Raw genomic sequence first — 27,065 nt, 5'->3', positions numbered from 1 at the left:
GTTTGTTGACAAGATTCTTATATCTTAAAAAAGTTTTTTTTAAAGAAAATGTACATACATTTTATACTTATTCAAGCCAATTCCATCTTTAGTCTCAATTCAATTTAAATGGCTGGAGCCCAGGAAATGTTTTAGGTTTTGTCTTTTTGTTCTCTTCACTGAAGGCCATGTTCCTGAGGTATAAAAGGAATTTTACAATATTTATTGAATCGGTTATCTGATATCTATATACAAGTCTAGTATAATGAATTGTTTTTATATTTGGACTAAATTAACTTTTAAAGAAAAAAGCAGTTATTTTGCTTAATATGGCATTGCATAACTATATAAATGTTTAGAAAAGTATTGGTCAGGATTTAATTTCAGAGTTTCTGAATATAAAATCCAGGAATGTGTAAGAAGCTTCATTAAATATGCATAAGACCTTATAGGAAAGGATGAGATGTTTTTGATTTGACATTTTTCCAATGCAAACTGGAGGGAAACTGTCTGGATCTTTTTTCCATATAAATTTGTCTTTGAAATTATTACTTTGCTTGATTTTATTTGACTTTGTAGCTTTAAGAAGATGTATCCCAAATGGTTTCTAAGCTGTAACTTCTAATCTGAAAAAATGTTCTGTTGGTTTTTAAGTAGAAAAGTGTGATACCTAGTCATTAAAATATTCCAAGACAGAAAGAAAAAACTATCAGAACTTGAATTATGATAAAGATAAAAAGTAGTAAATCTGTTCAGTACTTACATTAGGTTTCATTTTAGAACTTGACTTATAGGGAAGGAAGACCATAGAACTTGTTTATGTTGTTTTGGTAGCTTTAATTACACTTTTCCCCTTCTGAATTATATATAAACTATTCTTGAGTCCTCCTTTTTTCTTATTGTCCCTTTTCTCCCCGCTTCTTTCCTTTCTTTTCTCCAACTTTATCTTTCCCCACTTTGTTTCCTTGCTTCTTCTCATACACTACTACCACCATGCAAACACCAAAGTTATAAATGATGGTAGGTTGGATTAGGGAATATTTGGGGGGGGGGAGAGGAGGTAAAGTGACAGACAATCATAGATCTTTTCTTCTAATGCCCAATTATATGTCAGTATATACGTCTTCCTTCTACCTCCAGTAGTGTAGGGTATAAAAAAGCAACACAGTTGAGTTACTTGTGAGCCAATTAATTAACTTACTAAATATCAGGCACTGTGCTAAGTGCTCAAAATGCAAAGAAAGGCAAAAACATAGTTCCTGCCCTTAAGGAGCTCATATCATAAAAGGATAGGCAGTATATAAACCATGTGCACACAAGATATGTAGAATGCAAATTGTAGATACCATGGAGTCTCATATAGTTTAAGCCAAGAACTGCAGTTAGTAACTTAGCCAAGTACTATGCAAAGCACTGGGCATACAAAGACAAAAATGTAGTCCTTGTTCTGAGGGAATTCACTTGCTAATAGGATGAAGATGATCAAAGAAGGAAGGGTCCAGCTAATCCAACTTTATATTTTTATAGATTACAAAGTTGAAATCTGGAGAGGAGTGTGACTTGTCCAAGATCCTATACTTGTGAAATGCTAAAGTAGATCATTTAGTTTTAAGTACTATATCTCCACTTACTAGTTTTTGTGAGCTAAAGAAAGGTCATTTATGTAGCCATGTATCTGGGATGTTGTTTCATTAAATACATCATGATCTGTGAAAGCAACCCACCTCACCAAGACTGGTACCAGTCATCTTATCTTGATTTGATCCTTGTCTTTAGGATTCTAGCAAGGGAAAATTTGAAGAGATGCAGAGCTGTAGAAGGAAGTCTTTGGAGAGCTATGCCATGAAATTTTGCCTGTAAGAATCTGAGAATTTTGGTCTTTGATCAAATGAGATAGTATCTATCTATAAAGGACTTTGCAGTCCTTAAGCACTATCTAAATGTTAGTTATTTATTCTAATTCTTGTTATTGCTATTATTAATTATTAATATTATGACAGCTAGACAATATAGTAGATAGAGTATCATGCTTAGAGTCAAGAAGATCTGAGTTTAAATCCAGGAACGTCATCCAATGGAAAGTCATTATGGGTCTATTCTATTGACTTGGTAGAATCCAAAGGAGATCCAAGCTAGGAAAAGTGATGAGGACCAAATTCAGAGGAATTTGAGTTTATTTCATAGGGTCAGAATCAATCTTATAAACACCCCAGTCTAACTTAATCCTTCTTTAAGTAAATGGAAAGATCAGAGGATCTTGGTTTGTTTTATATCCCAACTAGTCTTACTGATTTAAATTGATAGTAGGATGAATCTTAAAAAGAAAGCATTAGAGAAGGCTGTGACATTGTTCTATCAAATTCTCATATAGATTTTAGATATAATTAATGTGGTAATTGAGTAATGCAGAACCCAAGCCATTCATGCTTGTTCATCCTGTACGTGTTTATTATTGATATCTTCTCATGAATTTAAGGGTTTTAATACAATTAGTTGGAGACTTTTCATGCTTTGTCTTAAAAGTAGGTTACCAGTGAAACACATGGACTATCCAATAATTATATTGTGTTTTCTCTAGATAACTAGTGCATTTATTCCTTCCTTGACATCTTTTACTGCAATTTTCCTTTGTGATTCTTTTTGAACACGTTTCACATCCTGCTCACACCCATCATGTACTTCTCCAATGCTTCTAGGCAATTATCAAAGAATTCTTCAGAGACTTTGGCCTTCTATGACTCACAGTCATACAACAATGACATTATACACGATAGTAACTGTTTTTAATTGGTAACTTCATCTTCTAATTGCTCCATTAAGTGCACCAATTTCTCCAGAGACATTGCCCATGTGTAACCCCTAATATTCCCCAGCTTCTAGAATTTCTCACTCTGTGGACATTTCTCATGAGATTCTCTGCACAGAATGACTTGTATGCTTGGTTTTTGCTTGAAGTGTTCTATCTCAGTACTTCCTAATTATGTCTATGTCTCCATGACGCTTTTCATTGTTATCAAAACTTATTGAGGAGGGAGAAACACAATGAAGGCTATTAAAAGCTTAAAACTGCACTAAGACTTTGGGGACACCCAGTATTTAATAAACCAGTCTTTCTCTCTCTTATGCTTCCAGGAGTGTATTCCTAGCTGTTCAAGGAAAGTAGATAGCACATCCTAGTGACAGAGGAGAAAGTAGAATAAGTTGAGAAGGGATTGAATTGAATTTCTTTCTCTGATAATTCCAGAGGAATTGAAGTTTCAGTTGTTCTCTTTCCTTTGTTTACATTCAAAACTTTAATTTTAATTAGGTCACATTACAAACAAATGAACAATGTGGTTGGAAACTATGTTTGTCTCAAGCAAACTTATCATATAGGCTTTAATTTTCTTTCTAGCATATCCAATAAGCATAATAATTATTAGCAAAAATAAAGCTATAACAAATCTATAAATCTTAAACACATTTCTAAAAAGTGAAGATAAAGGTATTATAATTACTATTTTTTGGGTGACAGGCATGTCAAAAATTCCTATTTAATGGTATGTGCTTATGTTTAATAAATCTTTTTATACACATATTTAATATAAAATGTGTTATTTTAATGATTATCACAATATATTATTTTCTGAGAAGATGAAAACATTAATTCATTTCACATACCTACTCCTTAGAATTCAGGCAAAGATTTTTCTCTAGGTTGTACTATTTAATAGTCCTAAAACCAAGAGGTAATAAGGGTAAAGATTTCCTAAAAATAATAATAATAATAATAAGAAGAAGAAGAAGAAGAAGAAGAAATCAGTATCTTGTTTAAATGTATAAAGTGTTGACCTGGAGTCAGTAAAACCTGAATTCAAATCCTGCCTCAGACATTTATCAGCTGGGTAATCCTGAGCAAGACACTTAACCGCTTCCTCAGTTTTCTCCTCTTTAAAATGGGCAAAATAATAGCCTCTACCTTATAGGATTATTGTATGGATAAAATGATATAATATTTGTAAAGTGCTTAATTGTTGAATTCTTTGCATGGAACCAAAGCTCTAAAAAAATAAATCAAAACCTACTTCATTTTTGTTGTGTTTAAATTTATTGTTATATTTTGTTCCTATACAAAAACACTTCCCAACAAGCACCTAAACAACTTCCCCATTAAAACATATTTCCTCTATGGTACCTCAATTTCTAGAAATAGTTTTCTCTTTCTTTCAATATATAAACATCAATTTATCACCAGCTCCTTTAAAGTTATTCAAACTTGTTTACTTTTTTTTATATTTCTTTGTTATACTACAATTGCAATTCAAGGATCTTTGCTTTTAGTTCCTGATAAATGTACATGAGCTATGAGATGTCCTAATTGTAGGCTTATGCTATGGATGGAATTGGGGTAAGGTCCAGTGGCAATCTCATTCACTCCCATAACTTCAAGTACCATTTCTCTGCATCCAACTCTCAAAGCTGTAAATCAGCCCTGACCTGGGTTGCATTCTATTTCTATAGGATATCTCTAACTGGTTATGTTCCATTAGCACCTATTACTACCTTTCTAGGACTCATTTTCTTCATCTGTAAAATGAGAGAACTGGACTCAAGATTTCCTAATGTCCCTTCCACAGCTATATTTTTAAAGTCTCAATTTCAGTGTCCCTAAAATGGAACTTATTATCTTTCTTACAAAGATTGATCCTTTTTCTGACTTCACTCTTGATCTGGTTGCTGGGGTTTGAAACCTTGGTACTAATTTGTTTGTATCTTTGCATTCCCAGAATTTAGCACAATGCTTGGTGTATAGTAGGTACTTAATAAATGGTTATTGGATACAGTTGAATTATCGTCTTTCTCAAAAAGTTATAAGGAGGAAATAGTATGTCAAACACTTTGTAATCACAAGACATTGTGTAAATGTGAGTTATGATCAAACTTTGCTTTATTCTTCAATTTCAAAAAAGAAAATCATAAAGTTTATATGAATCAGCTACCTGGTGTAAAGTGAAATGCCATCTTCTTTTCTCTTCCTTCCCTCCTTTCTTCTCTATCTTTGTCTCTGTCTCAGTCTCTCTTTCTGTCTCTCTGTCTCTGTCTGTCTGTCTCTTTCTGCTTGTCTGTCTTCTGAAGAAAAAGAGTCAAATAGTGATACAAGCTAGTCTCTGACACATACTGTATCCCTCCTGGACCAGAAAAACCAAGGCAAATGTTACTTCTTTGGAACAGCAGGAGGGCAATGTTCCTTTTAGCACGGGGCTTAGTTTCTTTCTCCATTGCCAATGAGCTATTTTCAATAACACTCTTTCTCTAGAGGATTAAGAACGTGACAGGCTTGCATAGCAGCTCATTGAGCTAACCTGAGCACAGGAATACACAGTTCTTGCAGCTTCTGCTGAGCAAGACAAGGTATCTTCCAGCTCCACACCTTGGTGGTATCTGGGAAGTGTTTGTTACCAGGGTGATGAATGTTATCCTTTGCCAGACAAAAAGAACAGTTTAGAAATACTAGAGTTTTCCAGAGACTCAGATAACCATGAAGATTATAGAAATGAAAAAGGGTGAGACTGAGCATGAAAATAAATTAAATTATAGGCAAGCTGGAATTTTAATAAGAAAGAAAATATGATAATGATTGTTAATGGTCTGATTCTTTAGCCTGCTGGTAACTTGTTATCATTCTGCGCATCATGGTTGTAGGTGGAAAATGTGAAAGAAATTGTCAACATTCAGCAATGAATGAGATTGCCACTGGACCTTACCCCAATTCCATCTATAGCATAAAGAAATCATCAACATATTAGAATGAAGGCTTTCTGATGACAAGAAATGTTTCTTTTTTCTTTGAAGTCAAAATAAGCATAGCACCTGATACATAGCAAAGCATTTACTAATAAATACTTGTCAAATGATTTTTTTTCCTTTTTTTTTTTTGCTGAGGCAATTGGGGTTAAGTGACTTGCCCAGGATCACATAGCTAGGAAGTATTAAGTGTCTGAGACCAGATTTTAACTTGGGCCCTCCTGACTTCAGGGAGGATGCTCTATCCATTTTTCCACCTAGCTGCCCCAAATGATCCATTCTTAAATCACTTTGTCTCATCCTTTCCTTTGCCCTTCATCATTTTTTACCTTGTATTAATTTCTTATCTCTGAACATATCATATTCTCTCCAGTAGATTTAAGCTTCCTGAAGACAAATCCTGTATCGTTTTTCATTCTCAATGTCTAACACAAAAGTTTTAATTAGTGTTTGCTTAGCATAGTCCCTACTGTACTGAACTATTTAATAAATGCTTATTGATTCATTGATTTTCTGCCTTGAATGACAAGTGGATAAATTCCTGTTGATAAGGAATGTTGATAAGGAACAAGACCACTGAACTTTTGCTCCTGCAATATCTAGTAAGTTAAACAGATGAAGTCCTTCCCACTGACTTCCTTACATTTTCTCTTCATTACTCAAATAATTTGTAATATAAAAAAGTTACTTTTTCTTCCAACAGCTTTTTATAAGCTCAGAAATAAACATCAATCTAGCAAATGTCTTATAGCTATTTACGTTTAAATAAATTTGGGGGTATAAAATATAAATCCTTATTGCATTTTGAAATGTAATAACTTTTCAGTTTCTCCCTCAGGCTTCTTTTTCCATTCTTTATCACTTTTCTTCTTATGTAGTTCTACTTAGAGTATACTATAATCTATTGGTTCTGATTTATTTGCATTATTTAATTTAATAATTTATATGTATAATTAAATAAAATTATTTAATAAAACTCATTTCAGATTTTTTATATTTCTTATACTTGTCAGTTTAAGTTGCATTATAGTTTGTTTCTTAAATGATTCCTTTGGCTCCTTTCAACCTAAAATCTGTTATATTAATATCAAAAATGTATCTAACTATATCCACCATTGTTAGACATCTAGATATATCCATTTTTTTCAATTACAAACAATGCTACTATTAGAAAAATCTATGAACTAAGAGTGACTTTTGGTTTGTTTTTGATGATTTAGCAACTTTTGAAAAAAATTCTTAATATATAAAGTCATAATTATTGGTTTATGATTTAAATAAGTAAAGTAGAACCCAAATTTGTAGGAAAAGAAATAATAACCAATTGGGTTCATTGGTTTATGATTTAAATAAGTAAAGTAGAACCCAAATTTGTAGGAAAAGAAATAATAACCAATTGGGTTCATGTGTTGATTCATGCCAGATAAATATTTCTGTGCATAGGGTGACTCTTTTTGAATTGAGAATAACCTACTTGTTTGTAACAGCTTTTTGTAGTGGTAAGGAATTAGAAACAGAGTGATTGTCCATCAGTTGGAAAGTAGCTGGATAAATTATAGTATATAAATGTAAAGGAATATTATTGTTCTATCAGAAACAATAAGCAGGCTGATTTTAGAAAACCCTGGAAAGACTTACATGAACTGATGCTGAGTAAAGTGAGTAAAACCAGGAGATTATTATACACACTAACAGCAAAAGTATGTGATAATTAAGTATGATAAACTTAGCTCTTCCCAGAAGTATAGTGATCCAAAGCGATTCTAATAAATTTAGGATGGAAAATGTCATCCACAGTCAGAGAGTGAACTGTGGAGACTGAATGTGAATCAAATCATAGTATTTCCAACTTTGTTTATTTGTTTGTGTTCTTTTTTTTGTAGTTTTTCCCTTTTGGTTTAATTTTTCATATGCAAAATGATAAATATGGAAATATGTTTAAAAGTATTGTACACATATAACATATCAGATTGCTTGCTATCTTGGGGGAGGTAAAAGAGGGAGAAAAATAGAAAAAATCTTACAAAAATGAAGGTTGGAACTGATCTTTACATCTATTTGGAAAATAAAATATTATTAAGAAAAACAAAACAAAAGAATAATCTTGTTTATTATTATTATACTTGCCAGTTGATGCATGTAAAATCAAGCAGCACAATATTTATCAGTGCTCTTTTGTATTTAATCAAATATCTGGCATGTTAAGGAAACTCCTAAATGCCAATTTGGATTAAAATGTTCCAGGACAAAATCCTAAATCTATTGTGTCCATTGCTCTTTTAGTGATATTTACAAAATAATACTTCCAATTCATATTGTGTTTCCTTGTTTTCTCTGTATTGCAGGTAGCATAGTGTACCTCGGGATGATGGTGGGGTCGTTCTTCTGGGGCGGATTGGCAGACAAAGTGGGAAGGAGACAATCTCTTCTGATTTGCATGTCTGTCAATGGATTCTTTGCCTTCCTTTCATCGTTTGTCCAGGGCTATGGCTTCTTTCTCTTCTGTCGCTTACTTTCTGGATTTGGGTAAGGGTTTTTTCTTCTTTTTATATTTTAGACTATTTATATATGGTCTAATAATTATACATTTCCAATTTTAATAACCTGTGTTCAAAACAATAGAACCACTGAACATTTTCCCCATACTATTACAAGAGACATTAAACCTATGAGCATTAACTCAATGCCAAGATCCAAAAAATTTAATCTCAGGAACAGAATTACCCACTTTTCAATTCAGTGGAGTGAATGAGGAGACACCAGCTTTTGTTTCTCATGGAAGAAGACTAATCTGGTGTTTTCTTTTAGGGAAGGATTCTTAGCAGGCACTGAATACACTTTTTGTGGTAGAAATTACTTGCAAAAATGTACAATTATTTTTCTTGAAAAAATTGAATATATAAAACTAAGGATTTCCAGGATTACAAAGAAACTCCAGGTCCACATATTTCATGGTATAATTATTGAATAGAATTGTCTAGAAATTGAATACTAGGATTAGTTGGACCTTCCTAAGTGGATCATTTTTGGCAACCTAGCAATAGCAGAAAATCTGCTTCTTAGATCACAATTACATTAGATACAGATGAAAAATAGAAGTTTTCTCTGAGAAACAGGATACAAAAATGAAACTTATTTATGCTCAAGAATTCTCACTTCTGGTAAGAGAAGGTTTATAGGAGAGCTAGCTTATAGAAATTCATGTGGGAATTCACATGGGATAGCAAATATATGATGACATAGCAATCAAGTAATTGGAAATGTGGAGTGTGCGTGAGTGTATGTGTGTGTGTGTGTGTCTGTCCTGGCAAATGATGCAAAATAGAGTGGATTTCCTGTCAGTGATGATAGCATATGGGTGATAGGGTACATTTCAATGAAAAAATATAATGGAAAGCAAATAGCAATGTTTCTTAACTTTTTTTCCAAAATCAAACAATAAAAATAAGGAAAAGAAAGAAAAGTATCAGAGAATCTCACTTCTTTTTAGTGGTTTTCTTCTTATTGATAACAACTTTCTGTTCACAACTATAATCTATACATGATAATTTCTTTTAATATTTGTGATAATATCTATGGACAAATGATATTCAACAATAATGTTTGTACTTAATGTTTGACCTCCTAAGCCTTTGCAAGGTAATGGTGGTTACTGCTACTGCTCCTTGTATTTAAATGCTACAATGCAGAATAAGGTAATATATAGGACTAATTTTAAGTACATAGTTGAAAAATGTTAAGTAGGAACATTAGCAGAAGATAGATCCAATGAACATGATGAGCCCTGGGAAAAACTGTGAAAGGGCTTTGGTGATACCCACTTAATCCTTTAATAACCTCTATTCTTCTCTGTGTGCCCTATCAGTCACTCACTTCCCAAATATCTCAACCTGGTTGTCCAGAACTCTGGCTTTTGCACCTCAATTATATATCTCTTCCTCTGACAGTATTGTGTAGTGGGAAATTAAATCAAAAGTGCAGGTCTTTCTCTAGACATTTGCTATCTATACTGCTTCAGTTAAGTCATTCTGAGCCTCTATGTCCTTATCTGTCTGTAAAATGAAATGTTAGACTAATTTATTTCTATGATCTCTTCGGGCTCTAAATCCTATTGTCCCTGGTTAATATTCAGACTAATAATGTCTCATTTCTTATGCTCCCCTTATTGTATTATGTGTGTGTGTATATATATATCTATACACACTCTCATTATATATCTACTCTAAACTAGATAGGTATGATTTTGTAAAGAAGTTGATATACTGGGTTCAAATCAAATAGCTGATGATTAATGTGTTAATTCAATTCAACAAAAATTTCTTAAATATCTACTATGTACAAGGCAGTACACTAGATTTGAGGGATACTAAGGTGAAAAGATCAGTCAGTTCCTGACCTCACAAAGGCTATACTCAAATGGATGGTGGATAAGAAAGGAGGAAGAGGAGTTAGTTTTACAGAATGAACGTATGATGTTATCATAATGTGATAGGAGTAAAGGAAAGAGTGAAACAAAATGATCTAGGATAATGTAAAGAGGAAGTTCTGACTAACCTGGTAAGGTGTGTGTGTAGGTGTGTCATCAAAGACTTCAGGAAAGAATTGGTGATTGAAGTAAGAGTATATGCTTCTTGAGAGCAGATTCTGTTCTTTGCCTCTTTGTGTCTCTAGAATTTATCATTGTATCATATACATACTAACAATTTAATAAATGCTAATTGTCTAGTTGTATTCTTCCTCCCAAAAACTATTTAATAATTTAAAACAGAATGATTCTTAAATCCAAAGAATTAAATCCCTATCAAAATTTTACCTATTAGCAACAAGCAAGTGAAGGGACAGATCTTAAGTTTGGGAGCTTTTCCAACATATGGATGTCATAATATGATCTATATATTGCCTATCCATAAGATAGAACATAAAGATGGAAATTCATATTAGATTAGGTAAATATCATGAATTCATTTGGGAAACAAGGAACTTATATGTTGGTATATTTTTTATAAAACTAATTTTAATAGGGTTTTAACATTAATTTATTTAGAAAGTTTACTTTGTTTATTATTTACAGTTATATTAAGAACCTCCAAGAAAATCCAAAATATAGATGAAGAATCCATTTCTCCTTCAGGGTACCTTCAATGGTCCATTTATCAATATGAGTCATCATATTACTGTTGTTTTTAAAACACCGATGTGTTCATGTGCAAAAAGTACTACACCTAGAAAAGCGAAATGGTACACTGGATAGAACACAGATCCTGGAGTCAGGAGGATCCAAAGTCAAATTCACCTCAGACACATAACACTTCCCAGCTATATGATTCTGGGAGCATCATTTAATCCCAATTGCCTCACCAAAAAAAAAAAAAGTGCACTCAAGTCTCATACAAAATGAATAATATGATAATGTTTTACATGATTGTATGTGTAAAACATATTCCATTGCTTACTCTCTCTGGGAGAGAGAAAGGAAAAAGGGATAGAATTTAAAACTGACTATGCTTAAAAGGCTATAAAACAGTACTACTGCTGGATCTGTATCCCAAAGAAATCATAAAAAAGGAAAAGGACCCACGTGTGCAAAAGTGTTTGTAGCAGATTTTTGTGGTGTCAATTGTAAGTAAGTAAATACCCATCAATTGGGGAGTGGATGAATAAGTTACAGTATATGAAAGTACTGGAATATTATTGTTCTATTAAAAAAATGAACAAATTGATTTTAGAAAGTCCTGGAAAGATTTTCATGAACTGATACTGAGTGAAACCGTAGAACAAGGAATACATAGTACACAATAACAGCAAGATTGTTTAATGATTAACTATGAAAGACTTAGTTCTTTTCAGTGATCCAAGGGAATCCCAATAAACTTTTAATAGAAAATGTCATCTGCATCCAGAGAAAGAAGTATAGAGAATGAATATAAATCAACACATGTTCACTTTTTTTTTCTTTTTCTTATGTATTGTTTTTCCCTTTTGTTCTGATTTTTCTCTCTAAACATGATTCATAAAGAAATGTGCATTTTAAAAAATGAATGTATATGTATAATCAGAAAAATTACAATAAAAAGGAATTTAGCACTGAATACTTAAAAATGTTAAAAATCATTTTAACATGTAATTGAGGGAAAATGGAATATTAAAAATTTTTTAAACTTTCTAATTTACTGAAATCTAAAGCATATTAGAAATAGGAAGTGGGCTGACACTTATGGTCATAGCAAGGCCCATGGAAAGTCAGTGAGTTCAGGAAATTCATCCCAAAGTTATGCAGGTAGGGTCAATGTTTTGGCATTCCAGCTTTACTGCACATTGGAAGATGATTTTGTATTTTGGTATAGTAGTCAGTGGGGTTTTATTCTTTGTCAAGCATAACATGGTATCTAAGTAAGCAACCTCCCTTTTTAATGTAAATTTTCCACACTTCAACACTAGATTAAAAGAACTTTAACTAGAGAATGTAACTGTTCTGGTCAATTAGAAGATAAAACCGCTGACACTATCTTTTGTCCCCTTCTGTAAACATCTAACTTAAAAGGAAAAAGACATAGAAAACTTAGAACCAGCATTAGCATTTTAACTTCTCTTTAGATGAGAAATTATATGGAAAAAGATGCAGGGGGCTCTTTCATTAACATTATAGTCATCCAAGAAAAGCCAATAAGCCCAGACAGAGAGTGTAGATATCTGCCCTTTACTTCTAATTTCATGATTAATTTTCTTTACCCTGCTATCACTTTAAACCAAGCATCACTATATTCACATCAAATGTGCTGAAGCTTGCTGGTCTCCTCTCAGGACAGTCAAATATTAAGTTTTCATTGTGAGCATTTATATTTAAAAAATCACTAAATGCTACAAATCAGGACTTGATTTATTGTTTTGTTGGAGTCAAGATTTAAGAAAGTAATGGGAGAAAATGTTAATGTAGATTTAACTTAAAGATATGTCCTGCAAACATTCCCCACTTCCAAAGCCTTCAAAGTTGTTGAATATTTATCAGCATACTACTAGGTCCCCAATTCTAGATCATAAAATATCCTTCCCTCCAAGTAGGTAAATGAGTTCAGCTTACGTTTACAGTATATGCATTCTGCCACGCTTTTCTAGCCAAGTAGAGGATGCAGTAGAAAGTATGCTGGTAAATCCAGTGACTCTCACTTTGAATCTTCATTCTGGCATTTTCCTGCCTCTAGTACTTGGGGCAAATTATTTCACTTGACTAGGACTCAGTTTCCCCATCTGTAAAATTAGGTAATTAGATTAGATGATGGCTAGCATACCCTACTAGATAAACATCTTTTCAACTCTAGAACCAAAATCCTATAAACTTTCTTTAAAAGTCAACCAGCTTTCCCCTGCCAGCAGAAAACTGCTGAATTGACTTAAAGTGTGTCACAATGGCAATTCCATACAGTGGAATCATCTATGTATATCTGCACTTGAGAACCACTTCTCATTCAATTCATTCAACGTAGTCCATTTGGAGTGGTTTTTAAAAAGTCATCTTCATAGCTGAATTTTTATATAGTAATTTAAAATGGCCAAAATAACCAGACTTCACTTGAATAATTTTGATTGTATACATATAATTAAAATTTCCCAGAAGAAGGTATATACTATTGATCTAAAGAAACCAATGCACTTTCAAAAACTTGATCACTCTCCATGGTTAAATGGTATTAAATAGTATCAACTATGAAATGTAACAAAAATGAAACCTTTTAATAATTTCTCTCAATAATATGGTGCCAGAAAATCAAGAACCCTTGGCTATAGGGACTGAATGTGGATCAAAGCATTGTATTTTCACCTTTTGTTTTTTTCTTTCTCACAGTTTTTTCCTTTTGGTCTGACTTTTCTTGCACAATGTGATAAATATAGAACTATGTTTAGAAGGATTGTACACATTTAACCTATATTAGATTGCTTGATGTCTTGGGGAGAGGGAAAGTAGGGGAGAGAGAGAGAGAGAAATTTGGAACACAAAATCTTACAGAGATGAATGTTGAAAACTATCTTTACATGTATTTGGAAAAACAAAATACTATTGAGAAAAAAAGAATGCGTTCAAGACATCAAGGATAGCATAAAGAGAGGGAGAGAGAGTCTATAAGGAACAGCAAGAAGCCCAGTTTGGCTGGCCCATAAATTATATAAAGGAGAGTTATATACAATAAGCCAGTCAACATATATTTATCAGGCTCTTCCATTGTGTTAGACATTAAACTAAGTGCTCATGATAACAGTGAAAGATAAAAACCATAGTCCCTGCTTTCAGGGAGTTCACATTCAAATAGGAGAGACAATATATATATAACTCGATACATATGAGATGTAAAGTAAATAGAAAGTATTTTCAGAAAGAAGATCTTTAGAAGGGTATAGGGAGATATCTGAGAAAAGTCTCCTGGAGGCTGAGTCCTAAAGAAAGTCAAGGCAGCTAAGAAATGGGGGTGAGGAGAGAAAGCATTCCAGGCATAGGGAATAATCTTTGTGCATAAAGGCATGAAGAAGGGAAAAGAGAACTAATAGAGGAGGGTGCCCCAGGAACCTAGAGAAGAAAGACAATACAGGAGGAGATGATGATTACCAGGATGACACACTGCAGCAAAGTCAAGAAGGAGACAGACCACTAGGTCTAGCAATTAAGAAATCACTGGTAACTTGGGGAGAGGGAAGTTTCATTTGAATGATGGGGTCACAAGCCAATTTAGAAGTGAGTGAGAGGGGAAATAGAACCCTCAAGGATACATGTCCTTTCTAAAGTAGACTGAAAGCAGATTATGAAGTATTTTAAAAACCAAATAGGAATTTGTATTTTATCCCTGAGGAAATGGGAAGTGACTGCAATTTCCTTGCTTCTGGTGTATGTGAATGTATAGAATAGTGCTCTTCCTAAATTGAGCAAACTGTTCTAAGTGCCTAATTCGTTTTTTTATTTTAAATTAATTTTGTCTGGCCACATATTCCCTCCATCATCTATATCTGTTATTTCTATATCTAGTAAAATATGCAAGAAAAATTTTTCACTATTTCATTTTTCCCCATTTGGCTCTGCTATTAATGCTTCAGCTCTGATATTGTTACAATCTTCCTAAAAGCCCTAAACAGAGTAAATCACGCTATTATGTCTGCTTATCCAGACAATTTTCTCTACCCAGATGTGATCCAGTTTGAGAAAGGAAGAAAACTAGATTGTCTAGGAAAATAAGATTGAATATAACCTTATGAATTTTAATATTGTAGGCTGTAAGCTCTCTGATATTTTCATACTTCTGTATATTCAGAGAATGTCAAAACTGGAAGAGACCTAAGAGATTATTATGGTAGAATGAAAAGCTTCTTGAGATAAGGAACTATTTCCCCTTTTTAGGAGAGGGGTCTTTATCCCCAATACCTGGCACATCATATGTATTTAAAAAATACTTGTTGATTGATTAATTGATCTCCTCCAATCCTCCTATTTCATAGATTAGGGAACAAAGATACAGAACAATTAAGTGATTTGCCAAAGGTCACAGAGCTAACTAGTGGCAGAGCATGATTTGAATTCAAATCTTTGGAGTTTTAAATATATTTAATTCCTAACTTTGTTACCTCTGCCTTTGTCTCACCATTGCTACCCTAAAGACAGAGTTGCAGCATTGTAATCTGATGTCTGAATATAATTACATGTTTACCATATCTGAAAAAAGCTTACTTTATAAGAGTAAGAATCTAGGGAGAAAAGGAATGTCAGAAGTCACCTAGTTCAACCTCCTCATTTTACAGATCAGGAAACTGAAGCCCATTATGAATTAGTAATTTGCCCAAGGTCACTTAGGTAACAAACATTAGAGATAACTTTGAACTCTTTAAAATTTTGGGGTTTTTTATTCGAAGTACAATCCCATTTTCACTGTATTATGCTGTCTTCCTCTTTAAAAAGTTATTTCTTTGTCTTCATGTCTACCTTTTAATCTGACAGGACAAAAAAAGTCCAGCTATTATATACCATATGACTTTAAATATTAATTCAGTTTAAAGAATATTCTTGGTAGGGTCAACACTACTTTGAGGGGATGAAGAATAGGACATAATCAATTACTAAGCTGTCTTTCACTTTCATAAGTGAATTTTACACTGAGTAATATGTGCTCCCCTCCCTTCTTTTGTTACATGAAATTAGAAGGATAGGAAATGGACTTGGCACCACTGATTCATTTTCATTTACCCCAAAATTAAATTATTTGCTTCCAGTCACTCTTAATTACTGGCATGATAATGCTTTTTACTGCTGGACCACTATGTCAGGCTAGGAGATTCTGTCTGGGGATCTGGCTCTATTAAAGAGGAGGCTCAGTGACACAGAAAAAGAAAAGCAACAATTAAAACAATTTCATTGTTGTCTGCATAGCATCTAATAAAAGGACAATTTGTATTCCTAAGGATGGGGACTAACAAATTTGGGACCAAGATTGTTTTTAGTATCTTCTTAATTGCATCAAATTATAGTAAGGAAGTTAGATTCAATTTATAACTGTAATTATCATTGTTCTTGAGGGCTCAAAATGTATTTAATTTATTATTTCCAAAAAAGATGAAAGTTGGAGTTAGTGTTGGAATACCTGAGATCCAATCTAAGCTCTCCCCATTATAGCTTGCATGATCATGGGCAATTCTCTTCCTTTCTCTGGGCTTTCATCAGTGAAATGAAAAGGGTGGAAAAGATGACCTCTACGATCCTTTTTCTAGTACAAAATCTATGGATATATAATTTATCCATAATAACAACAGCACTTTCATATAACTACTGAGTCTCATTTTCCTCAAATAGAAAATAAGAGGATGAAGATCCTCCTAGGTCTCAATTTATAATTTAAACGGTGAGAAAAGAAGGTACAAAGAAATGGCAGTGATTTAACAAAGGCTCAACAGACCTCAATCCTGTTTTGATTTCAATTCTATGCTATATTGCCTTTTTCTCAGCGTATCCTTTCTTTTCAGATTATTTTTGTTTCTGTCATAATAAAGACTTGAAACATGCTGTATTGGAAAAAATGCATTGTGGCATTGAAATGTTAATAAGGAACTTCCAATAATTAGCAGCTCCAGAAATTTTTCAGGCTATAAAATAAACTCACAAAAATGCTTAGCAATTTTATATATTACTAACAAAGTCCAGCAGCAAAAGATAGAAAGAGAAATTCCATTTAAAATAACTGTAAAAATATAAAATACTCAGGGATCTACCTGCCAAGACAAATCCATAAACTATATGAATACAATTACAACACACTTTTCAAACAACTAAAGTCAGATCTAAACAATTAAAGAAATCTTAATTGCTCATGAGTATTTTGAGCCAATGTAATAAAAATGACAATTTTATCTAAATTAATTTACTAATTCAGTGTCATACCAATTAAATCACCAAAAAAAAAAATCATGGAGCTAGAAAAAATAATAACAAAATCCATCTGGAAGAACAAAAAGTCAAGAATATCAAGGGAATTAATGGGGGAAAATGAAAGAAATTACCTGAACTAAAACTGTAATATAAAGTAGTGATCTTCAAAAAAATCTGCTACTGAATAAGAAACAGAGTAATGAAAAATTAGTAGAATAGATTAGGTACACAATACATAGGAGTAGATGACCATACTAAGTGGGTGTTAAACCCAAAAATAAACCCAAAGACCTAAGCTTTTGAGACAAATCTCACTATTTGACAACAACTGGTAGGAAAACCAGAAAACAGTATAGCAGAAACTGGGTATGGAACAACATTTTATACTGTATACCAAGATAAAGTCAAAAGGGGTACATGATTTAAACATAAAGGATGATACAAATTAGGGTGAAACAAATTAGGGGAGAAAGGACTAATTCACCTGTCCGATCAATGGAGAAGGGAAGAATGTATGTTCAAACAAGACAGAGAGCATTACAAGACATAAAACAAGTAATTTTGATTATATCAAACAAGTTTTATAGCAGTGCCTCTGATAAAGATATCATTTCTCAAATATATAAAGAACTAAATCAAATTAATAAGAATAAAAGCCATTCCCCAAGTGATAAATGGTCAAAAAATATGAACATGTGATTTATTTAATTTATAACTACATTTTAAAATGCTCTAAATTATGATTAATTAGAGAAATGCAAATTAAAATAACTGAGGTACTGCCTCACACATATCAGATTAGCTAATATGACAGAAAAGGAAAATGACAAATGTTATAGAGGTTATAGGAAAATTGGTACACTAACGATGAAGCTGCAAATTGATCCAATCATTCTGGAAAGCAGTTTGGAAATATTCTCAAAGGGCTATAAAACTTCCATGCCTTTGAATCCAGCAAATAAAAAGAAAATTGATTACATGTACAAAAATTTTTATAGCAGTATTTTTTGTGGTGGCAAAGAATTAGAAATTGAGGGGATGTCCATCAGTTAGGGAATAGCTGCATAAACTATGATATATGATTTTAATGAAATAATATTGTTCTATAAGAAATGATGAGCAGTAGATTTCAGAAAAATTTGGAAAGAGTTATATGAACTGATGATTTGTAAAGTGAGCAAAACCAGGAGAACATTGTATACAGTAACAGCAATATTGTCTAATGATCAGCTATGAATGACTTGGTTATTCTAAGCAATACAATGATCAAGGCAATTCAGAATTCATGATGAAAAATGGAATCCACATCCAGAGAAAGAACTGATGGAGTTTGAAAATATATTAAAGCTTACTATTTTTCACTTTATTTTGTATAAGGGGGTAGAATTCTGGGGGTTTCTCACAACATGACTGTGACCTCCCAGGTAATCACACCTGCTTAGCCCGTGCATAGCTTGCTACATTCTAAACTATACTTTCCCAGGTGTTCTTGCCTGCTTAATCTTCACTGACCCTGCAGTAATTCATGTCATTCTGACCTGGTATTAAATCCCCACTTCAGTTTGCTCATTGACCAATTGGAGGCCAGAAAGTGTGGGGAGTAAATATGCTTGAAGTGGATGGGAACGGATCTGCAGGAGCAATATCCTGCCTGGATAGGAGGAGAGACAGTTTGTCTGAAAATGCTAAAAATTTCTCCTTGAACCCAACTTTCACATAGTCCCTTCATACACTGACTGATATATCTATGTATTGTTTTCATTTGTGTTTCCTTAGCAACATTGTGGTTAGAACGCATTTAAGGGTAGAGTTAATGATAATAAAGAATTTCTTCTTCTTCACTTGGAAAGTAAACTTCACTTGGAAAACATTAGTGTGTATTTATTTTTCTTTCACTTTTTTTGATCTCTGTGAGAGTCAGAGCAGCTGGTCTGATTTCTGTCATTTCCACAGATTATGCACTCCACATATGACTAATATGGAAATATGTTTTTGCATGATTACATATATATAATCTATATCAAATTGTTGGGTAGGAGATAATTTGGAGCTCAATATTTTTAAAAATGCTAATTATACTTTTTACATGTAATTGAGAAAAATAAAATATTATTAAAGATAACCCCTCCAAATACAAAAGAATCTCCAGACATGGGGTGTTCCAGTGCTTCAGAATTTGTTTAGATCTTAAAATATTTGCTCATCCTTGATGGTTTTTGGTCATAGAGAACAGAATATAACCCATAGACTCTTAAACTAAAATTGTAACTAGATTTGAAATTTCAAAATCCTCTAGGAACATGTTTCCTAAATTTGACATAGTTATTTGCATTTTGTCTTTTTTTATTTGACTGACCCTTCAAGAACAAAGGCTATTCCCCCCCCCTTTCTTTGTATTTCCAGCATTTAGTTCAGTGTCTGGCACATAGTAGACACTTAATAAATGTTTATTTATTGATGGCTTAACTTAACTTTCAGTGCCCCAGATAACTCTAAGACAAGGTTCTGAGTTAGAGTTTTGTCCTACTAATTGGCTCAGTTAGTTCTCCCTCACTTAAATCCAATTCATTTTCATATCTTCTACCAGAATAAAGGATGGACAACAACAATAACAACCTTCAGCTAGTCATCCAAGGTTCAAATTTTCTCTACCCCTTTATTATGTAGGAAAGATGTTGGCACATAAATAGCAATTATTTTCATGAATTCATGGAAATATTTATTTCTGGGTATCATAAAAAGATGACCAAGAGTTTCATGAAATTATGTTTCTTGTTGCTTTTGTATATTCCAATTCATTGATTTGCTCTTCAAAATTTTGTAAGTCTTCCAGAGGCAGGGAGTGATGCAGTAGAAAGAGTGCTACAGTTGGCATCTAAAGACCTAAGTCTCCCCTCTGAGATATTTACTAGCTATGTGACGCTAGGCAAATTACTTCACTTCTGACTATCCCAATTTTCTCAACTGTAAAATGGGGGATAATAATGGTACAATAATAGCAATAAATAACTGAAACTAAGAGAACTATTCTTCTCTCATAGTTTGTGTGAGGACCAAATGAAATAATATTTGGAAAGAACTTAATACAATATCTGACTTATAACAGATACTTGTTGTTATTAAGTCATATCTGACTCTTCATGACCTCATTTGTGTTTTCTAGGTAAAGATATTAGAATGGTTTGCCATTTTTTTCTCTAATTCATTTTACAGTTGAGAAAACAGGGGCAATCAGGATTAAGTGACTTGCCCAAGATCATACAGGTAGGAAGTGTTTGAGGCAAAATTTGAACTTAGGAAGATGACTCTTTCTGATTCCAGGACTGACATCCTATTTATATTTATTTCCTTCCTTCCATTTATTTGCAATTCACATTTGCCTTCTGGTTTCATTTATAGTGAACATGTAAGATGAAAAGAATGCAATTCATGTGTCCAAAGAAGAATTGGAACTCATAATTGAACATCAAATAGATAATTTTTATTATATTAATTTAAAAAGTTTTTGCACAAACAAAACTAATGCAGATTAGAAGGGAAGCAGTAAATTGGGAAAACATTTTTACATTTAAGGGTTCTGATAAAGGCCTCATTTCTAAAATATGTAGAGAATTGACTCAAATTTATAAGAATTCAAGCCATTCTCCAATTGATAAATGATCAAAGGAAATGAATAGACAATTTTCAGATGAAGAAATTAAAATCATTTCTAATCATATGAAAAGATGCTCTAAATCACTATTGATCAGAGAAATACAAATTAAGACCACTACACACCTCTGAGATTGGCTAAGATGACAGGAAAAGATAATGATGAATGTTGGAAGGGATATGGGAAAACTGGAACACTGATACATTATTGGTGGAACTGTGAATCGATCCAGCCATTCTGGAGAGCAATTTGGAATTATGCTAAAAAATTCATCAAACTGTGCATACCCTTTGATCCAGCAGTGTTTCTACTGGGCTTATATCCAAAAGAGATCTTAAAGGAGGGAAAGGGAGCTGTATGTGCAAGAATGTTTGTGGCAGCCCTTTTCATAGTGGCAAAAATACTAGAAACTGAATGGATGCCCCTCAATTGGAGAATGGCTGAATAAGTTATATATGAATGTTATGGAATAGTATTGTTCTATAAGAAACAACCAGCAGGATGATTTTAGAGAGGTCTGGCGAGACTTATATGAACTGATTCAAAGTGAAATGAGCAGAACTAGGAGATCATTGTACATGGCAACACCAATATTATACAACGATGTATTCTGATGAATGTGACTCTTTCCGACAATGAGATAATTGATGCCAGTTCCAATGAACTTGAGATGAAGAGAGCCATCTGCACCCAGAGAGAGGACTGTGGGATCATAACATAATATTCTCACTCTTGTTGTTGTTCACTTGCATTTTGTTTTCCTACTTATTTTCTTTCCTTTTTTATCCAATTTTTCTTGTGCAACAAGAGAATTGTATAAATATGTTTACACATATTGGATTTAACATATATTTTAACATCTATAACATATATTGGATTGTTTTCCATCTAGGAGAGGGAGTGGGGGAAGGAAGGAAAGGCTGAAACATAAGGCTATGCAAGGGTAATGTTGAAAAATTATCCATGCATATGTTTTAAAAATAAAAAGCTTTAAAAAGAAATTCCCTCAGTAATCTATCTATTTAATGTTGATTTCCACATGTAAAGTACCAATAACTGTTAAGGTTTTTAGGTCATCTAAAAACTGAATGAATTTAAGCATCTTCCCCCTCTTTTCTCACTACTCTACTATGATCTTAGACATGGAATAGGGTGAAGGGACATTTTCTGATTTTCTTTGTGTAATAAGTTGCCATAGCCAAAGAATTTTTCACCAAGGGACCAGTCTTCTATATGAACCTCTTCTTACTTATGCTTATCCTTGGAAAGTGAACAGCACCTGTTTCTAAGCCTCTCCAGGATCACAGAAACTACCACATCTTGTATTTTGTAAGTATAGCATTTAAGAATCCAGCTTATCAGAAACAATGCTATCGTCTGGGTTATTTTTATATAAGGGGCAATTAGGTGGCACAGTGGATAAAATGCTGAGCCTGAAGTAAGGAAGACTCATCTTCCTTAATTCAAATCTGGCCTCAGACACTTACTAGCTTTGTGATCCTGGACAAATTACTTAACTCTGCTTGCCTCAGTTTCCTCATTTGTCAATTGAACTGGAGAAGTAAATTGCAAATCACTCCAGTATCTTTGCCAAGAAAACCCCAAATGGAGGTTACCAAAAGTAGGATATGCCTGAACAACAACAAAAATTCTAACAATCAACTAGTTCTGAAATTTCCTATTAGTTTGTATAACAACCCTCTTTCCTTCTTCCTTCATTTACTGATTTCCAAGCAAAGATTAAGAGGAATTTTTCATTCCAATAGTTTTTCCTTGAGAGTTCTCTTTCTTTTCACCAAGTTCATTCCTTGAGACCAAAATACCAGATCACTTTAAAAAAATTATTAAAGCTTTTTAATTTTCAAAACATATTCATGGATAATTTTTCAGCATTAACTCTTGCAAAACTTTGTGTTCAAATTTTCCCCTTTCTTCCCCCCATCCCCTCCCTTATATGACAAGAAATCCATTTGTACAATTATCTTGCTGCACAAGAAAATTCAAATAAAAAAATGAGAAAGAAAACAAAATGCAAGCAAACAATAACAAAAAGAGTGAAAATGATATGTTGTGATCCACACTCAGTTCCCATGGTCCTCTCTCTGGGTGTAGATGGCTCTCTTCATCACAAGACCATTGTAACTGACCTGATTCATCTCATTGAGAAGAGCCACATCTATCAGAGTTGATCATCATATAATCTTCTGATTGACATGTACAATGATCTCCTGCTTCTGCTCATTTCACTTTGCATCAGTTCATATAAGTTTCTCCAGATGCCTCTGAAATCATCCTGCTGATCATTTCTTACAGAATAATAATATTCTATAACATTCATATACCACAACTTATGCAGTCATTCTCCAACTAAGTAGGCATCCATTCAGTTTCCAGATTCCTGCCACTACAGAGAGGGCTGCCACAAATAATTTTGCACATATGGGTCCTTTTCTCTCCTTTAAAATCTCATTGGGGTATAAGCTCAGTAGAAACACTGCTGGATCAAAGGGTATGCACAGTTTGGGAGGCCTTTGGGCATAATTCCAGATTGCTCTCCAGAATGGCTGGATCCGGTCACAGTTCCACCAACAATGCATCAATGTCCCAGTTTTCCCATATCCCCTCCAACGTTCATCATTATCTTTTCCTGTCATCTTAGCCAGTCTGAGAGGGTTTAGTGATACCTCAGAGTTGTCTTAATTTGCATTTCTTTTATCAATAGGAATTTAAAGCACCTTTTCATATGATTAGAAATGATTTTAATTTCTTTATCTAAAAATTATCTGTTCATATCTTTTGCAGATCACTTTTTAAAATAATAATAATAATAATAACTATCTATTAGCTATCCATAATAATAATAATTCTAAAATAATAATGATAGCACTTACTATGTGCTAATGCTTTTAAAATTATCTCTTTTGATTCACAAAACAACCTGGAAGGTAGGTGCTGTGATTCTCACTTTAAAGTATATTTTCATATGCCAGGGCCTAATTTCAGGGCTCTTGTTCTACCCACTGCACTACCTTGCTGCCTCTTACTCCCAAGCCATAACCTTGGCCTATTCAAGTAAGCTTTGAGTGAGTGGAATTTTTTTCCTAATTTTTACTCATAGAAGATAAATGATCTTCAATTGATTGTTTCTCATTCCCAGGTTATTCAGATGTATTCTAATATAAGGCAATGCTTCTAGTACTTTAGTTCAAACTATAAGCAAAAAGTTGAGTAACCTGACAGGGTAATATTACATTGTTATTTTAAAAAAAAGAATCAAAGTGATATGAAGTCCTTCTTAGAAAATAACTGAGGAAAATTACTAGGTAAAGTCATTCCTGGAAAAGAAATAACCAGATGTTATATTTAATCTCCTTCACTTTTAAAAATGGAAATGTGATGAGAGAATAATATTTTCCCTTTATTTTTTCCCTTATAATAAACAAATCATTGGCTTTCTCCACATCTCTAGTCTACTTCAATACTTTTGCAAGGAAATCAACCTGTCTCTTCACCCACCCACTTCTACCTGGCTCCCTGTGCTCCTATCTCAAGGTGGCATATATGAGTCTCCCCCCAAAAAGAAGAGAAAGGATAAAAAAGATGCTAGTGCTGAGATCATTTTCTGAATTGGAATATATTATGTCTTTTCAGTTTGCTGGGCTGTGGACAGACAGAGCTCTCAGGAAAGTTCTCAGGGATCTTTGGTTAGACAATGATATTTGTCATCTTCCTTCATTCTATGTATGCTAAGCCGATTTAGCTCCTGTATTCTTATGTTCAGCATGAAAGGATAAGAGTATTGTTAGGATACCAACATAATTTCACCCTCAGAATGTATCCTACTCATGTGAATCAGTATTACATTACTGGTAAAAACAGGACATGCTTGAAATTGCTGATAAATAATTTTTTGTTATCCCATAAAGGCAAAGGGTAAATTATATTATAGAAACTTATCCAACTTTATTGTATTCAGGGGATCCCAGGGTTGTTGTGCAGATGGGCTTTTGATTTTCACTCTCTTTTTATGTTGAAAGCATTGATATTATTTAAGGAATTGAGCAAAATCCTGAAATTGTTTGATTTCTGTTAGCTAGTCTCAATATCATATAATTCTGTTCTTAAGAAAATCTTTTGAATATGTAATTGTTTTTAAAATTTGTTCAGTATTGAAATCTATGCAGACTAAATCCTACCCAACTCTCATACCATACCAATGTTTCAGTTATCATTCTATCTATATCTTTCATTACCAAGGATAATTAAGATTTGGTTCTTTTTTACTGTCAAAGTAAACTTAATAGCCTATCCTGTGAAAAATGTTTCATTAACTATTCTGTTCTGATTACTTCATTTACTTCTATATCCCTTGCACTAATAATAAACTCTAGCTAATCTCAGTATTAGCCAACTTGTGGGACAGTTTTTTGAAGAAGAAAAAGAGAAGTTTTCAGGTTAATTGAGTTTAGAGAGAAGTCCTGCTAATATTAAAAGTTCCAATTATAAGTTGGTTTTAATGGAGCTAACATTCTTAATAGTATTTTAGATTTGTTTGCTATTTTTAGATTGCTCTGTTCAATGTTAAGATTAGCCAGATTATGTTGGCATGAGTACATTGGGACTTGAGCCCAAAAGTTACATAAAATTATAATTTTATTCATTTACATATGTTTGTTTCTACTCTTTAGTATTTTCATGTCTCTCCTATCTTCACTATTAGAGTGTAAATTTCTCAAGGCTAGGAACTGTGGATACTATTATCTGGTGTTGTGTGTTTTTCTTTAGTAGATAAACATGATGCATTGTCTAACTGTCTGACCTAGGGGATTTGCAATAGAAATAACAATTCACCTATAAAAGGAAAAAAAATCTATAAATGCATTATATGTGTCAGTTGAGATTTCTAGTAGATAAATTCAAAAGCTTTATGTGATTTTCCTGTGATTCCATTATGGTTTTGAAGAATCTCTGGAACACCAAACATTGTAATAGCGAAATAAAATTTTTCCCACTACAGTAAGCTAATCATCAATCCCCATAAAAGTGATTTCTTGCAAGGACTTTTACCCTTTCTTGAACTGCACATTGGAAAGTGGAGTCACATGAATTAGAGGAGGTGATAGACAATAGTATGGTCTGGGTTTTTTGGTTGTTCTTTTGCTTCCTGCAAATTCACCTCTTCTATATACTTATGACTTTCTCTTTTTTTATTTTACATTTATTCAAGATTTTTATACATTCCAACTTTCAAAGGCAGCTAGGTGGCCCACTGAATTGAGTGCCAGGCCTGGAGTCAGGAAATGTCTTCCTCCTGAGTTCAAATCTGGCTAGGTATGTGATCTTGGGGTAGTCATTTAACCTTGTTTACTTCAGTTTCCTCATCTATAAAGTAAACTGGAAGAGGAAATAGCAAACCACTCCAGTATCTTTGCCAAGAAAATCCCAAATGGAACCTCTAAGAGTCAAACATGCCTGAAATAATTCAACAAGTTTCAAAAGATGATTTATGGTTCAAAGGCAACTTAAATATTAATATACAACACAAAGGAGAAATAAGAAATTTAAATATAAAATAAGACAAAAATCCAGCTAAAATAAGCAAGGAGTAAATGCTTTCACAGTTTTCCATGCTTAAAATCTGAATTGTTTTATATTATTTTTCCTCTTCCTCACCTCTATGTCCTCAGATTGTCAAATCTTGATGGTTCTGTTCTACTTTTACATCTTTCAAATCTTTTTCCATTCCTATTGACTTTACCCATTTGGGTCCACCTTCCTCCTCTCAAATATTGTAATAGCCTGCGAAATTATTTTCTGAACTTTGGATTCCAGCCTATCTCCCAGTTCCATTTCATTCTTCACACCCCTTCCAGACTAAACTTCCTATTGCACAAATTAGATCTTGTCATTTACTTGAAGAAAAATCTTAATTGATGACTCAGTGCTTAATGAATGATGGCCAGACTTCCTATCCCAACATTCAAGACTCCCCACAATCTATCCATATCCTACCTTCTCAATCTTGTCCCATATAACTCCCCTTTAGCGATTATTTACCACTCCTAAATTCTATCTGTCCTTACTCATCTTTGGGCCTATTCTTATATTATTATTTACTCACAATGGCACAACAAAATCTCATATCTCATATTGAAACTATTCATATCTTTTAAGGCATAACCTCTCCCATCAATCATCTTTTGATTCCCCAGTCATAAATGTGTCATTTTCAAGTTTTTCATTTGTCTTTTTTTT

At 33.1% G+C, this 27,065-nt stretch overlaps 1 protein-coding gene across 2 annotated transcripts in view; it reads left to right on the top strand.

Moving 5' to 3' along the window:
- SV2C (synaptic vesicle glycoprotein 2C) overlaps nucleotides 1-27,065 on the top strand; it is a 267,533-nt gene that overhangs the window by 126,982 nt on the left and 113,486 nt on the right. For both annotated transcript variants that reach the window (XM_031966305.1, XM_031966313.1), the window contains exon 3: nucleotides 8,109-8,289. In XM_031966305.1, the coding sequence (XP_031822165.1) occupies nucleotides 8,109-8,289 (181 nt within the window). The remainder of the gene's footprint in view (nucleotides 1-8,108; nucleotides 8,290-27,065) is intronic.

Source organism: Sarcophilus harrisii, chromosome 1 (assembly GCF_902635505.1).
Source record: "Sarcophilus harrisii chromosome 1, mSarHar1.11, whole genome shotgun sequence".
NCBI classification, from domain to species: Eukaryota; Metazoa; Chordata; class Mammalia; order Dasyuromorphia; family Dasyuridae; genus Sarcophilus; species Sarcophilus harrisii.
The sequence above is the reverse complement of the archived record's forward strand: the minus strand, read 5'-3'. Positions and strand labels throughout refer to the sequence as shown.